The sequence below is a fragment of the Plectropomus leopardus genome, chromosome 3, assembly GCF_026936395.1.
Source record: "Plectropomus leopardus strain MGB_pleo_1.0 chromosome 3, ASM2693639v1, whole genome shotgun sequence".
Lineage (NCBI taxonomy): Eukaryota > Metazoa > Chordata > Actinopteri > Perciformes > Serranidae > Plectropomus > Plectropomus leopardus.
This window is the reverse complement of record NC_142178.1, coordinates 40,622,850-40,635,000: the sequence shown is the minus strand read 5'-3', so window position 1 is coordinate 40,635,000 and position 12,151 is coordinate 40,622,850. Positions and strand designations below refer to the sequence as shown.

Sequence of the window (12,151 nt, the reverse complement as noted above, 5' to 3'; positions counted from 1 at the left end):
AACACACACACACACACACACACACACACACACACACACAATAAATAAAATAAAATAAACACAATGTCTGATATTTTTCTTGTTTAAAAATCACATTAAAACATTATCAGAAGTGAGATCAACCTGTCAGACTTTAGTGTGCAGAATATTACTTCAACAATTCCATGAAACAATTTCAGGACTTTTCCAAAACTTTTAATGATTGTTGTTAATGTGATGATTTTTTTCCCTCCAGCCTCCGCGAAACGTGACGTGAGCAGGAGGCGGTCTGTTACCTTGTCCGTGTCGATGCCTCTGGACATGGACCAGGTGGACACGATGTAGTCCATGACGCGCTCGCTCAGGCCTTTGGGGACCTGGTAGAGTTTGAGGAAGTCGCGCACGCTGTTGAGCATCTCGTGGTAGCGGTTCGTGTTGGCGTACATCTGCTGGAAGATGGTGGTGACGTTACCGAAGATGGTGGCGTACAGCAGCGCTGTCAACAGGAAGCAAAGCGCGGTTACTCTTCTATCCTCTGGACGAAAAATATAAAGACGTTTCATAAATTATATAAAGTCTCATCTGACGGCGATATCACCAACCATCATTTATTCAGAAATAAACTGCAACACAACGTGACGGCAACGAATTCAACTAACACAAACAACTCGCAGAAACAGCTGTCAACACTTTATATATATATACATACACACAGGTGCATGTCAAAAATTTTAATTGATAATGTTGAAAAAGTTCCATTTTCTTTGAAATTTTATTCCAAACGGTAAAGTTTCATATATTGTATATCCATTACAGGTTTTAATTTTGATGATTATGGCTTACAGCTCATGAAAATCAGAAATCCAGTCTCTCAAATTATCAGAATATTTCCTAAAATCATTTAAATAGTCATTTACGATGAAGAAAAAGTAAAAAAGTATGTTCATTTATATACTCAGGTTGCTCTGATGGCGGCCTCAGCTCGTCTGTATATTATATGTTTTTAGTTTTTTAAGATTATTTTTTTGGCCTTTTTGCCTTTATTGAAGACAGGACAGCTTCAGTGTGAAAGGGGATCAAAATTCTGCCGCCCCGAAACACGTCTGAGAGCCGACACGACTCGTCACACGTGTCTCAGCTCATCCATACAAACTGACTCAGCACACACACACACACACACACACACACCCACACACACACACACACACACACACACACACACACACACACACACACACACACACACACACACAGCCTGTCAGCAGTTTGGACCCGGGGTCACCACATCGATGAGGACCCGGGGTCGTCGGATCGATGTGGACGTGTCCACCAGCAGCAGCAGGACCGTCATCCCTGCAGGACTCACTGAGACCTTCACCAAGGTCACCGAGCGACGCTGACACACCAACAGCAGGTCCAGAACCAGAGCCAGGACCAGGGCTGACCGCAGAGACACGCAGGGACACGCAGGGACACACAGGGACACGCAGGGACACGCAAGGACAAACAGGGACACGCAGGGACACGCAGGGACACGCAGGGACACACAGGGACACACAGGGACATGCAGAGCCACGCAGGGACACACAGAGACATGCAGAGACACGCAGGGACAAACAGGGACACGCAGGGACATGCAGAGCCACACAGAGCCACGCAGGGACACGCAGAGACACGCAGAGACAAACAGGGACACGCAGGCAGGGATACGCAGAGACACGCAGAGACACACAAGGACACGTAGAGATAAGCAGGGACAAGCCGTGGACGAGTTACTTTTATCTGAGTGGACTGGAGACGAGTTCAGGAGCTCACAGACGAGTATAAAGCTGAGACAGATCCTCAGACAGAGAGGGAGCAGGATCAGGGACCAGAATCAAGGACCAGGATCAGGGACCAGGATCAGGGACAGGCAAACAGCACACACTAATAATACTATTGATCAATAAATAAATCAATTGATAAATTTGGCGTCACTTGGCAGCTGTATTTTGTTTTTCGGGGTCTGATTCAGAGCGCCGTTTGAAATCATGTTTATTTGAAAATGACAAATATTTGGCAAATCCTGCACAAAACTGTAGGCTGTTTTTTATTCTGAAACAGCTGTTTCACAGATTCTTTTCTGTTTCACAGTTTCTTTTGCGTCTGGTAGTACTGTTTAAAAGTATCTGTCATTCAAGAGTAACTTTTTAGCAAGAAATGAGTAAAAAGTACAAGAAAATGTCTTGAAAATTAAAAAAAAGACAATAAAGTAAGAAAAAAAGAAAGAGATTACCTTTAAAAATGCATTAAAACAATTAGAATAATTCTGTAATAATAATTTAAAATCTTCATAGTTTTTTCCCCAAACTTTTTACTTTTCCTGAGGCATTTTCCCCAGCTTTTTTATTTTTCAAAATTATTAGTTTTTTAAGATTTTTTTCATGTCAGTTTTTTTTATTTTCTCTTTCCATGTTTTATTTAGATTTTATTATTTTTTTCTGATCATTTTCAAATCGACTCAGACTTTTCACTCATTTCTGGCTAATTTTCTTGCCTTCATCTGCTCTCATTTCAAAGGTTTAAGTGTTACGGTTTAATTTGATGTGATTTCCTCTGAGCAGTCAAAAGCAGCTCAGAACGTTAAATTTCATAGTATATTCATTATGCATGAATTCAAATATTTCAAGTCTTTTTTTGTTTTCATGTAGATGATTATGTCTTATAGATATACTTACTTTATCTCAAAACTGAGAAATTGGGAATTCCCAATTTGGGAATTCCCAATTTCTCAGTTTTGAGATCAATAAAGTATATCTATCTATCTATCTATCTATCTTATAGCTCGTGAAAATCAGAAATCCAGTCCCTCAGATTATTAGAATATTTCCTAAAACGGTTCATAAATGAAATATGTCCATTTATATGCTTAATTTACTTAACTATGAATTACTGCATCAATGTGGCGCGGAGGGTCGCAGTTTCGGGTCGCACATTTCGAATATTTTGAATTTTTCTGAGCCGAAATTAAAAAAATTCAAATAGAAAAATGCATGAAACATGTCAGTTTATGTCATGAGTCATGAAGATATGTGTTATGTGTAACTGTCACTTATTTAAATAACTGATGGGAAATACTGAACTTTTCTGAGAAGGACGTGTACGGGTTTTATCTCTCTCGTTTGTAAATAATAATGATAACAGAAATAATAAAACAGTAACAGTGATAAATGAAGAGTCGACGCGTCGGTGCGACGGCTCTGGTCTCTGTGAGAGCAGACACTCGGAGGACGCTCCGGAGAGAAAATGGACCAGCTATTTCTGTCCTCTCACATCAGCCCGTCCTGATGTCACGGCGAGCTTTACGGCGCTCACACTCACTAATGACCCAAACTCTCATCCTGGATCCAGGATGCTCGCTGTCATAGCAACCGCTTCCCATCAGCCTCCAGCGGCTCACAGGAAGGAGGGGGGTGTTAATCTAGTCCTCGGCTTCCTTCAGCGCTCCTGCTGAATCTAAATAACCAAAAACTGCTCCCTCGACACCGCCGCAGCACGGAGCCTCTACGGGAGCCCACAGGGACAAACTGCCACAAACAGGAAGTCAAACTGGGACAGAAGTTTACTCTCAGTGGACACCCTGTGACCTGTGATCTGGTTTCTTATTTTTGGGCTTTTATTGCCTTTAAATCACAGGACAGTGTGAGCGTGAGGGGGGGGGCACGCAGCAAAGGGCCGAACCCGGAGTCGAACCCGCGGTCACTGCGGAGAGGACACAGCCTCTGTACATGGGGCGCCGCTCTGTCCACTGAGCCACCAGGCGCCCCATCCGGTTTCACTTCTGATGAAAAATATGTTTAAAATTAAAGCTGCACTCAGCGATGAACACTTCCTCGATCTTCTGCACGCAGGACGCCGGCGCTTCCACCGATTAACGAAATATTCAAAATTTAAAGGGAAGTTTTTGGATTTTTGAAGTGTCAGTATGATGCTGAAAGCCTTTACATGAAGAAGACAAAATCTGAAGTCTGAAATCTGATTCAGGCTGCAGTTTGTTAACCCTCTGAAACCTGCATCCGCATCACGTTCCTGCAATCAGACGCCGCTCACAAGTGTTTAACCAAATCAGTTTGATTCTGTCAACAAAAAGACAAAAAGACGATGAGCAACTTGGCTAGAAATGTCCTAACTACAAGAAATTAGCAGATTATCTAAAAAAAGGTTATAAAAAAATTGAGATTATCATAAAAATATATCTAAAATAATTTTTTCAAATTACTATATTTTTTTAGGTCATTACCTTTCTTTTTTTTAAATTTATTTATAGAAATGTTCAGGTAATTAACGTTTTACTAAATCCATCACTCTTCTTGTGTTGCATTAAAATGCCTTTCACTGGTGTTTAACCCTTTGAAACCAGAGCAAAGTCGTTTGATTTGAGAGATGACAAAAAGGGAATGAGCAACTTGGCGAGAAATTTCAGCAAATTGTAAGAAATTAGTAAAAAAAAAAGTTAAAACAACATCCAGAGAGCTATATTTATAATTATCATATCAAATAATTTTTCAAAATTATGAATTTTAAATTGTTTTTTGATGCCATTTCCTTATTTTGTTTGTTTTTTACTTTCCCACTTTATTTATTTATGTTAATTTTTGGGTAAAAATCTTGTAGTTTTTACAGATGTCGTGCTTATTTTTGGGCCCTGCACATGGCCAAAAATGCACAAAAATTGCACAGTCAATTCGAAAGAGCTGACTTCCTGTTGGGTCTCGGATGTGGCTCCAAAGATTTTTTTTGTACATTTTGGGATGTTACATGTGCTTCCCAGTTTTCGTACATCTATTTGAAACTTAGGGTTTTGTAGCGTTTTCATAGGGGGCGCTCCTGAGATGTTTTTTGTACCGGCTCTGATGCACGTGCAGAGTTTTCTGGCACATTTACGCCCTCGAAAATGTGATTCTTCATAAAAAATAAGAAGAAAGAAAGACGAAATGAGAAAAAGATGAATTCCTTCAGATTCATGAGCTCCTCTGGTGTTTGGTGCCCTAATTAACAAAAACAATGTATGTGATTCACAGGACACCAACAAACATTTGTCTCTCAGGGGACGCAGGAAGAGGACAGACTTCTCTGTGTGTATAACAGGATGTAAAGCCGGCGCAGCTGCTCTGTGTAACGTCTGACGCTCGTGTGAGGTGACGATGATGAAGATCGTGGATCTGATGTGACAGCGGGCGACGGCAGCTTCCGATGAAGGAGACAAATTGTCAACATCGAAGCTCTCGGCCCTGCGGCCCGCTGAAGAGCTTTTACCAGCAGGGGGTTCTGGGAAACCTCCACCAACTGTCAGCAGGTCTCGGTGACGGTCCCTTTAACCCTTTAGGGCCCGCTTTAATATCACACATGCTCGTGACACTTTGCACACAGAATGTGCTTTTCAAAATAAGGCTTTAAAAAAAATTATACATTTATTATTATCATTGAGATTCATTTTTAACCGACATAATTCCTAATCATAAATATCAAATATTAATTCATTTTCAGAATTTTTGTCATGATGACACTGTTTTTATATGAAAATATTAGTGCTGGGCATAGATTAATTTTTTTAATCTAGATTAATCTCACTGCAATCCTGTAGTTAATCTAGATTAATCTAGATTAAAATTATAGATTTGAATTTTGCCAAAGACATTCAAAATAATATCTATCTATCTAAATGATGAAAATGCATCACAAACTGCTTGAGAAAGCTGTTCTACTATAATATTTGGTAAAGAAAAATAATGTTCCATAAGATTTACTTTGGTGTTTAACTTTATTTTATTTTGTTAAACACAGACATTTAGGAGCACAGGTTCTGTCTCCATGTGGAAAAAGCTTTTTCCTGCTAACTGGAATGAACAGCAGAGGGCGCAGCCTCTGATAACATGACCCTAACTGAACTGTGGGCCTACATTAGAGGTCATGAAGAAGACCATTAACGGTCAGCAGCTCTGTGACACGGCTTGAGCCAATCACTCCGGTCACTCAGGCAGACCAGCTTCCGCCTTGTTCACGCCCCCTCCGCGTAATTCGACCAGGTATACATCCGCGCTTAAACAACAAAGTGAAATTGGTGCCTTTATCGCGCGATAAGAATCCCGCGTTAACGCAGCACGTTAACGCCGTTAACGGCCCAGCACTAGAAAATATACATACATTTATATATATATATACATATATATATATATGTTGAGTCTCCTCCATGCTGAGTATATTACTGTATTACCAGAAATATTACTGGAAATTCACTGATTACACTCAAATACACAATCTGGACGACATTTAGGACACATGCATCAACACACACACAGTTATCACAACAGGAAGCAGAAAAGAGACTAAAGTGCAGCAACGTTGTGCGTCCAGACAGAGGTGTGTTTCCTGCTCTCAGGTGTGTGTGTTAAAGCTGCTTCATGACTCAGACGTGTTGCTGCGTGACATCAGAGCGGCGTCCTGCTGAGCGTCTGGACGTGTGCAGACTGCACTCCGACACAGCAGAGCGCCGCGTGTCAGGACGCATCACGCCACCGAGGAAACAAATGCCACCGCTGAGGCCGACTGTCTGTCTGCCTGTCTGTCTGTCTGTCTGTCTGCCTGCCTGTCTGTCTGCCTGTCTGTCTGTCTGTCTGTCTGTCTGTCTGTCTGTCTGTCTGTCTGTCTGCCTGTCTGTCTGTCTGTCTGTCTCTCAGCAGACAGGCCGCTCTGAATCTGTAAAAGCTTCTCTCAGACTGCAGAGTCGAACGCCACAGTCCGACCCTGCAGGAGACCAGCAGCAGCTCGCAGAAAAGGTCAAACTAAAAAGTTAAGAATTACAAAGTACAAGTGGAAGTACACACACTCACACACACACACTGTTCACACACACACACTCACACACACACACTGTTCACACACACACACACACACACACACACGCTGTACACACACACACACACACACTGTTCACACACACACACACACTCACACACACACACACACACACACACACACACACACACACACACACAGACACACACTCTCACACACACACTCTCTCTCTCACACACACACACACACACACACACACACACACACACACACACACACACACACACACACACACACACACACACACACACTCACACACACACACCCTCTCTCTCACACACACACACACACACACACACACACACACACACACACACACACACACACACTCTCACACACACACACACACACAGTCCACACTACAGCTGGGCAATTACTTGCAAATCAATTGAAACCAACATTCAGAACCTTTGACCGACGTAATCTTTCCCATGTCGGTTATTTCGTCTAAAAAAAATTCTTTTAACCCTTTCCCCACTGGGGCTGCCCACTCTAACACATCTGCCGTGAGTCACACGCTCTGTCGGACTCTGTCTCACACTCTCAGGACGACTTTGACTCTATAATACAGCTGAGTTTTTGACCATCGACCGGCGTTTCCTGATCAAACAGCCGATGGTCCGACAGCAGCGCAGTGAGACAGACAAACAGAGCGCAGCTTCTCCTCACAGCACCAAAGTGTCTGAAACAGACACATCTGCAGAGGTGAAAGTGACTTCTTTAGACTCTACAGACGACTTTGTGTTAGTTTCAGCTTTAATCAGACTTTGGATGAATTATTTAGAAACACCAGGACGCATCGCTCCGTGTCTCATCTGGCCGCTCGCGCTGAGCTCTCATTATTATTACCAGGGGCAGATGTAATGTTTTGGGGGCCACAAGCACATGAGCTTATTTTCAGCCTTTCTCTAACTGTGAATGTCGGCAGGCTGTCGGCAGCTATAGGAGAAGTAGGCCGACTCAAAAGTTTTTAATTCCTGAGTAAAATGATTAACAGCACAGAAGTTTGACAGAAGCTGAAGTCAGAGTCCTGCAGTCAGGAGAGGTTGGACTATTATCAGCACAATGTGCTTCAATTTACTGAAGTTTGTTTCAGATGGAGCTTTTCATTTTTATATAATGATGGAAAGTTTAATAAATAATAATAAATCATATGTTTATTACACTCCAACACACCATGGTCACATGACACTGTCAGTGAACTATGAGGACAAAAAACAAACCACAAAAAAGAGCAAAAATCTAAACAACTCTTTAATCGTAATCAAGGTAAAATGTTCAGTTAATCTTGATATTGATTTTAGGTATAACTGCCCAGCCCTAGTCCACACACACACACACTCACACACACACTCACACACAGTCTGATGTCATGTAATCCAAAGTGTGCAGCTGACGGACGTCTAATGATCCACACTGAGGAGCGGGAGGATGTTTCTGCGAGCCAGAGGCGGTTTGTCACACTGGATGAGTCGTGTTGGTGAGACTGTGTGAAAACGACACCACGCACTTCACACCGAAGCCTGCGGGCAGGCGGACGGACGGACGGACGGACGGACGGACGGACGGACGGGCATGGAGCTGTGTATAAGACGCGGGCGGTGTGTCGACTTTGTGGAGGGAAACACATTCAATGTGCGAACACACATTCAGCGGCGTCACCCAGACGTGTCGATCAGACGGAGAGAAACAACCTGAACCGAGTGTTTTCAGCGTGATTTCAGCAGAGATGCTCTTCAGTTTTACAGCCTCATGGGACCCGTTACATCATGGGACAGGGTTTGGCATCATCCCTCTGTCTTCATAAAAACAGTTTAACAAAACGTCCCCTCAGGCCCAAAAGAAACCTTCCAGAGAAGATCACGAAGGCTGAAATTATGCTAAAATTTGGAGTTGTGAAAGTTATTTTGCACAACTTAAAGGCAAAGTTTATGCCTTAGTTTTATTTTTTTGTTTCTTAAAGATAATTTGATTTATTTAGTTTTGTTTTGTTTTTGCACTTTAAAGCCCAGAAGAAGATAATAGAGCACTGAAATGCATGAGAGGGGTTTCGTTTGGATGGATATGATGTCTTTGCATTTCAAAAAATGTTATTCTCATTAAAACCCAGAATGTAAAATGACTTTAAACAGGTTTATTTCTGAGGTTTAGTTTACTTTGGTAGTATTTTAGCACACACCGCACAGAGACTTTTGCAATTTTACCAATAAAAATATTGATTTTTCCAAAGGAAAAGTTAATTAGACCTTGGACTGTCTCATTTCCTCCTCTGTGTGTTACTTTTACTCTTTCACAAAGTAATTTAATGAAAATATTCCCCTGCACATATCTGATAACTCATAAATCATAAGAATAACGGGCGGATTACTCCATCACTAAAAATAATCAATAGCTGCAGCCCTCGTTCCTGCGTGATGATTCAGCTGAAGGTCCTTCTTCTAAACGGCGATCTGATGCGAATAAAAGTGTAAACTGCGGTTTGATCCACTGACGAGCAGACGGCTCACTCTGCTGGTTAGCTGCCGGCGGTGGTTCGGCGGCGGTGCTGCAGAGCGGAGCGTCCGCACAGGTTTAATTTTGGCCTGAGATCGAGTTTCTCCCAGAATCCGCGTTACTCAGCGTCAGCTGATCTGAGCTGCTGACGGCTGAAAGTGAGACGCTGCTTCCTGAACGTTTCTGCACTGACACAGAATGGATCGCGGCCACTGAGAGCTCGATGAACTCGGCATCACTCCCACCTGCCAAACGCCCGTTCACTCAACACACCGATTTATTAATAATTATAATATTAATCTCAGCAGAAAGTTCTGAAGCCGAGGGCCATTTATCCTTTTTTGTAATTACTGTAATTATCCATGTGTCAAAGTATGAATGTTGGGACAGTGTTTGTCCACTGAGAGACAAAACTGTTGGACTGTTGAACTGTTTTCATCATGAAAATACTTCAACAAAACAAAACAAAAGCTATAAACGATGTTTTTTAGTTCCAGTCTGTTCAAAATTCATGAAGAAAACTACTAAAGAGACACACAACAGACACAAAGAAACGTCCGAAAACCCTAGAAATCTCCTAAAATTATAGAAATGTCCTAATATCTAAGCAATATAATGAAATCCAGAAACATCCTAAAATACTAGAAACATCTTAAAATCTCATAAACGTCCCAAAATTTGAGAAACATCCTAAAATCAGAGCAATTTCCAAAACTCCTGGAAATTTACTAAAATCAAAGAAACGTCCTAACAATTGTAGAAACTTCCTACAATTATAGAAATGTCCCAAAATCCTACAAATGTCTGAAAATCTTACCAACATCCAAAAATCTTCGACATACAGACAGAAAAACTTTACCCTAATAAATTAGAGCATCTGTTGACCAAGTCTGACATCATTTGCAGCTAAAAAAAAGGTTTAAAAAATCACAGTGTGTAGCAAAATATATGTTTTTGTTTGGCTGTTTTTTTGAAAGATTTTGGGGTTTTTTTGTCTTTTTTTTGTCTCCATGTGAGAGGACATTAGAGCGTGCGAGGACGAGCGAGAGGGACGGGCCGAGGTTGAGGACAATAACTAAAGCAGGAATTTTACTCAGAACACAGAAGCTGCTGCTCGACTCTACAGTTATTTTCTTTTTGTATTATATATAAAATATAACATCAGATTTTTGAAAGTTTGGATTCAGTTTTTGTATTTTCATGCTTTATAATTTAGGATTTTTCCTCTTTAATCGGAGCTCTCCTCACACCTGTTTCACGTCTTTACCGCACAAATGAAATCAACAGACTTTTGCACGGATCAATAAGTACGAAAGGACAAAGACTCACATCCGATCATCATCATGGCCACGGCGAAGATCTTCTCGCCGTCCGTGTTGGGCGCGATGTTCCCGAAGCCGATGCTGGTCAGGCTGGTCATGGTGAAGTACAGCGAGGTGATGTAGACCGAGTCCTTGCTGGGCCCGCCCTCCCAGCGGCCCGAGCCCGAGGCGTTGAACCTGTACGGCGTCCCCACCGTCTCCCCGAGCAGGAAGAGCCAGCTGTCCATCCTCACGCTGTTGGTGTCCTCGTCGATGACCTCGTAGTCCCCGATGCTGTACCAGATGCAGGCCAGCCAGTGAGCCGCCAGCCCGAACACGCACACCAGCAGCACCAGCACCGCCGCGCCGTACTCGATGTAGTGGTCCAGCTTTCGGGCCACCCGGCCCAGACGCAGCAGACGCACCACTTTGAGGGAGCTGAAGAGGCTGCTGATCCCCTGCACACAGACAGGAAGACAGGGGACATCTACTGACTTATTCACATTTCATTTTCAGCTTAAAAGCACCAACAAAAATACACCATTACACGTCATTACATTTGAAAAAACATTTAATAATAGCGTTATTTCTATAGCACCTTTGAAAACAGACTTCTCTGACAAAGACAGCGAATCAAAACTGGAAAATAGACGGCGATACAACAACGAAAAGCCAAACAGTCCTATCAAACATGAGGGAGAAGAAACTACGGTAGAGTCTGGATAAAATTAAAACCAGAGGACAAACGATGCTAAAGATGCAGGACGCATAATTTCAATATCAAATCATACAAAGTAATAGACCAAAAACAACAACAGAGATAACAGAAGCAGTCAAACCGCAAATAAAAAAGTAAAGTTGATAAAATCATAACTTAAGGTCAAAAATTATTAAGATAAAAGAAATAATAAAGAAACACAGCAAGTCTGTAAAAATGAGAAGTGATTTAAAGGAGGTCACTGACTGCAGCCGTATGTCCTCAGACTCGTCCTTCCAAAAAACACGTCACCTTTAGATTTACGCCTCAGCCAGAAGGGCGTGACCCAAACATCTAAGGCTGCGAACTGGCACATAAGGGGTTAACGTTTCTGTCATAAAGCTCGGGGCCAGACCCAGACCAGCTTTAAAATCTCTATTTTTAGCCTTATTTTTATTAATAATGTCAGTAGTTTTTATTGTATTTATTTTTTATTTGCCGCCTGTTAAATAATATTGGCAGCACCGATGAGAAACAACAGGAGCCCTAAACTGGACCCCTGTGGTACCCCTCACTGTATCACAGCTCAGACTCTGTGCCACTGATGTAAAGACACAGTAAACAGTGAACAGTGAGGATGTCTCCATGACAACCAGATCTGTCCAGCTTTACTGGTAACATTTCATGCTCGACATCACCGGATCAGTTTAACCTGCACGCTGTTTGTGAGCAAAGTGGGACGTTTTATTGATGCTTTTATTTTGTAAATGCTTTTATTGATTAAACA

The 12,151-nt window shown here is 42.0% G+C and overlaps 1 protein-coding gene across 1 annotated transcript in view; it reads right to left on the bottom strand.

The window, feature by feature from the left end:
- The window catches only part of kcnh1b (potassium voltage-gated channel, subfamily H (eag-related), member 1b), a 49,183-nt gene that overhangs the window by 18,052 nt on the left and 18,980 nt on the right, over nt 1-12,151 (bottom strand). The window contains exons 9-10 of the mRNA XM_042485251.2: nt 10,696-11,125; nt 276-475 (exon numbers count right to left, since the gene is read on the bottom strand). Of these exons, the coding sequence (XP_042341185.1) occupies nt 276-475; nt 10,696-11,125 (630 nt within the window). The remainder of the gene's footprint in view (nt 1-275; nt 476-10,695; nt 11,126-12,151) is intronic.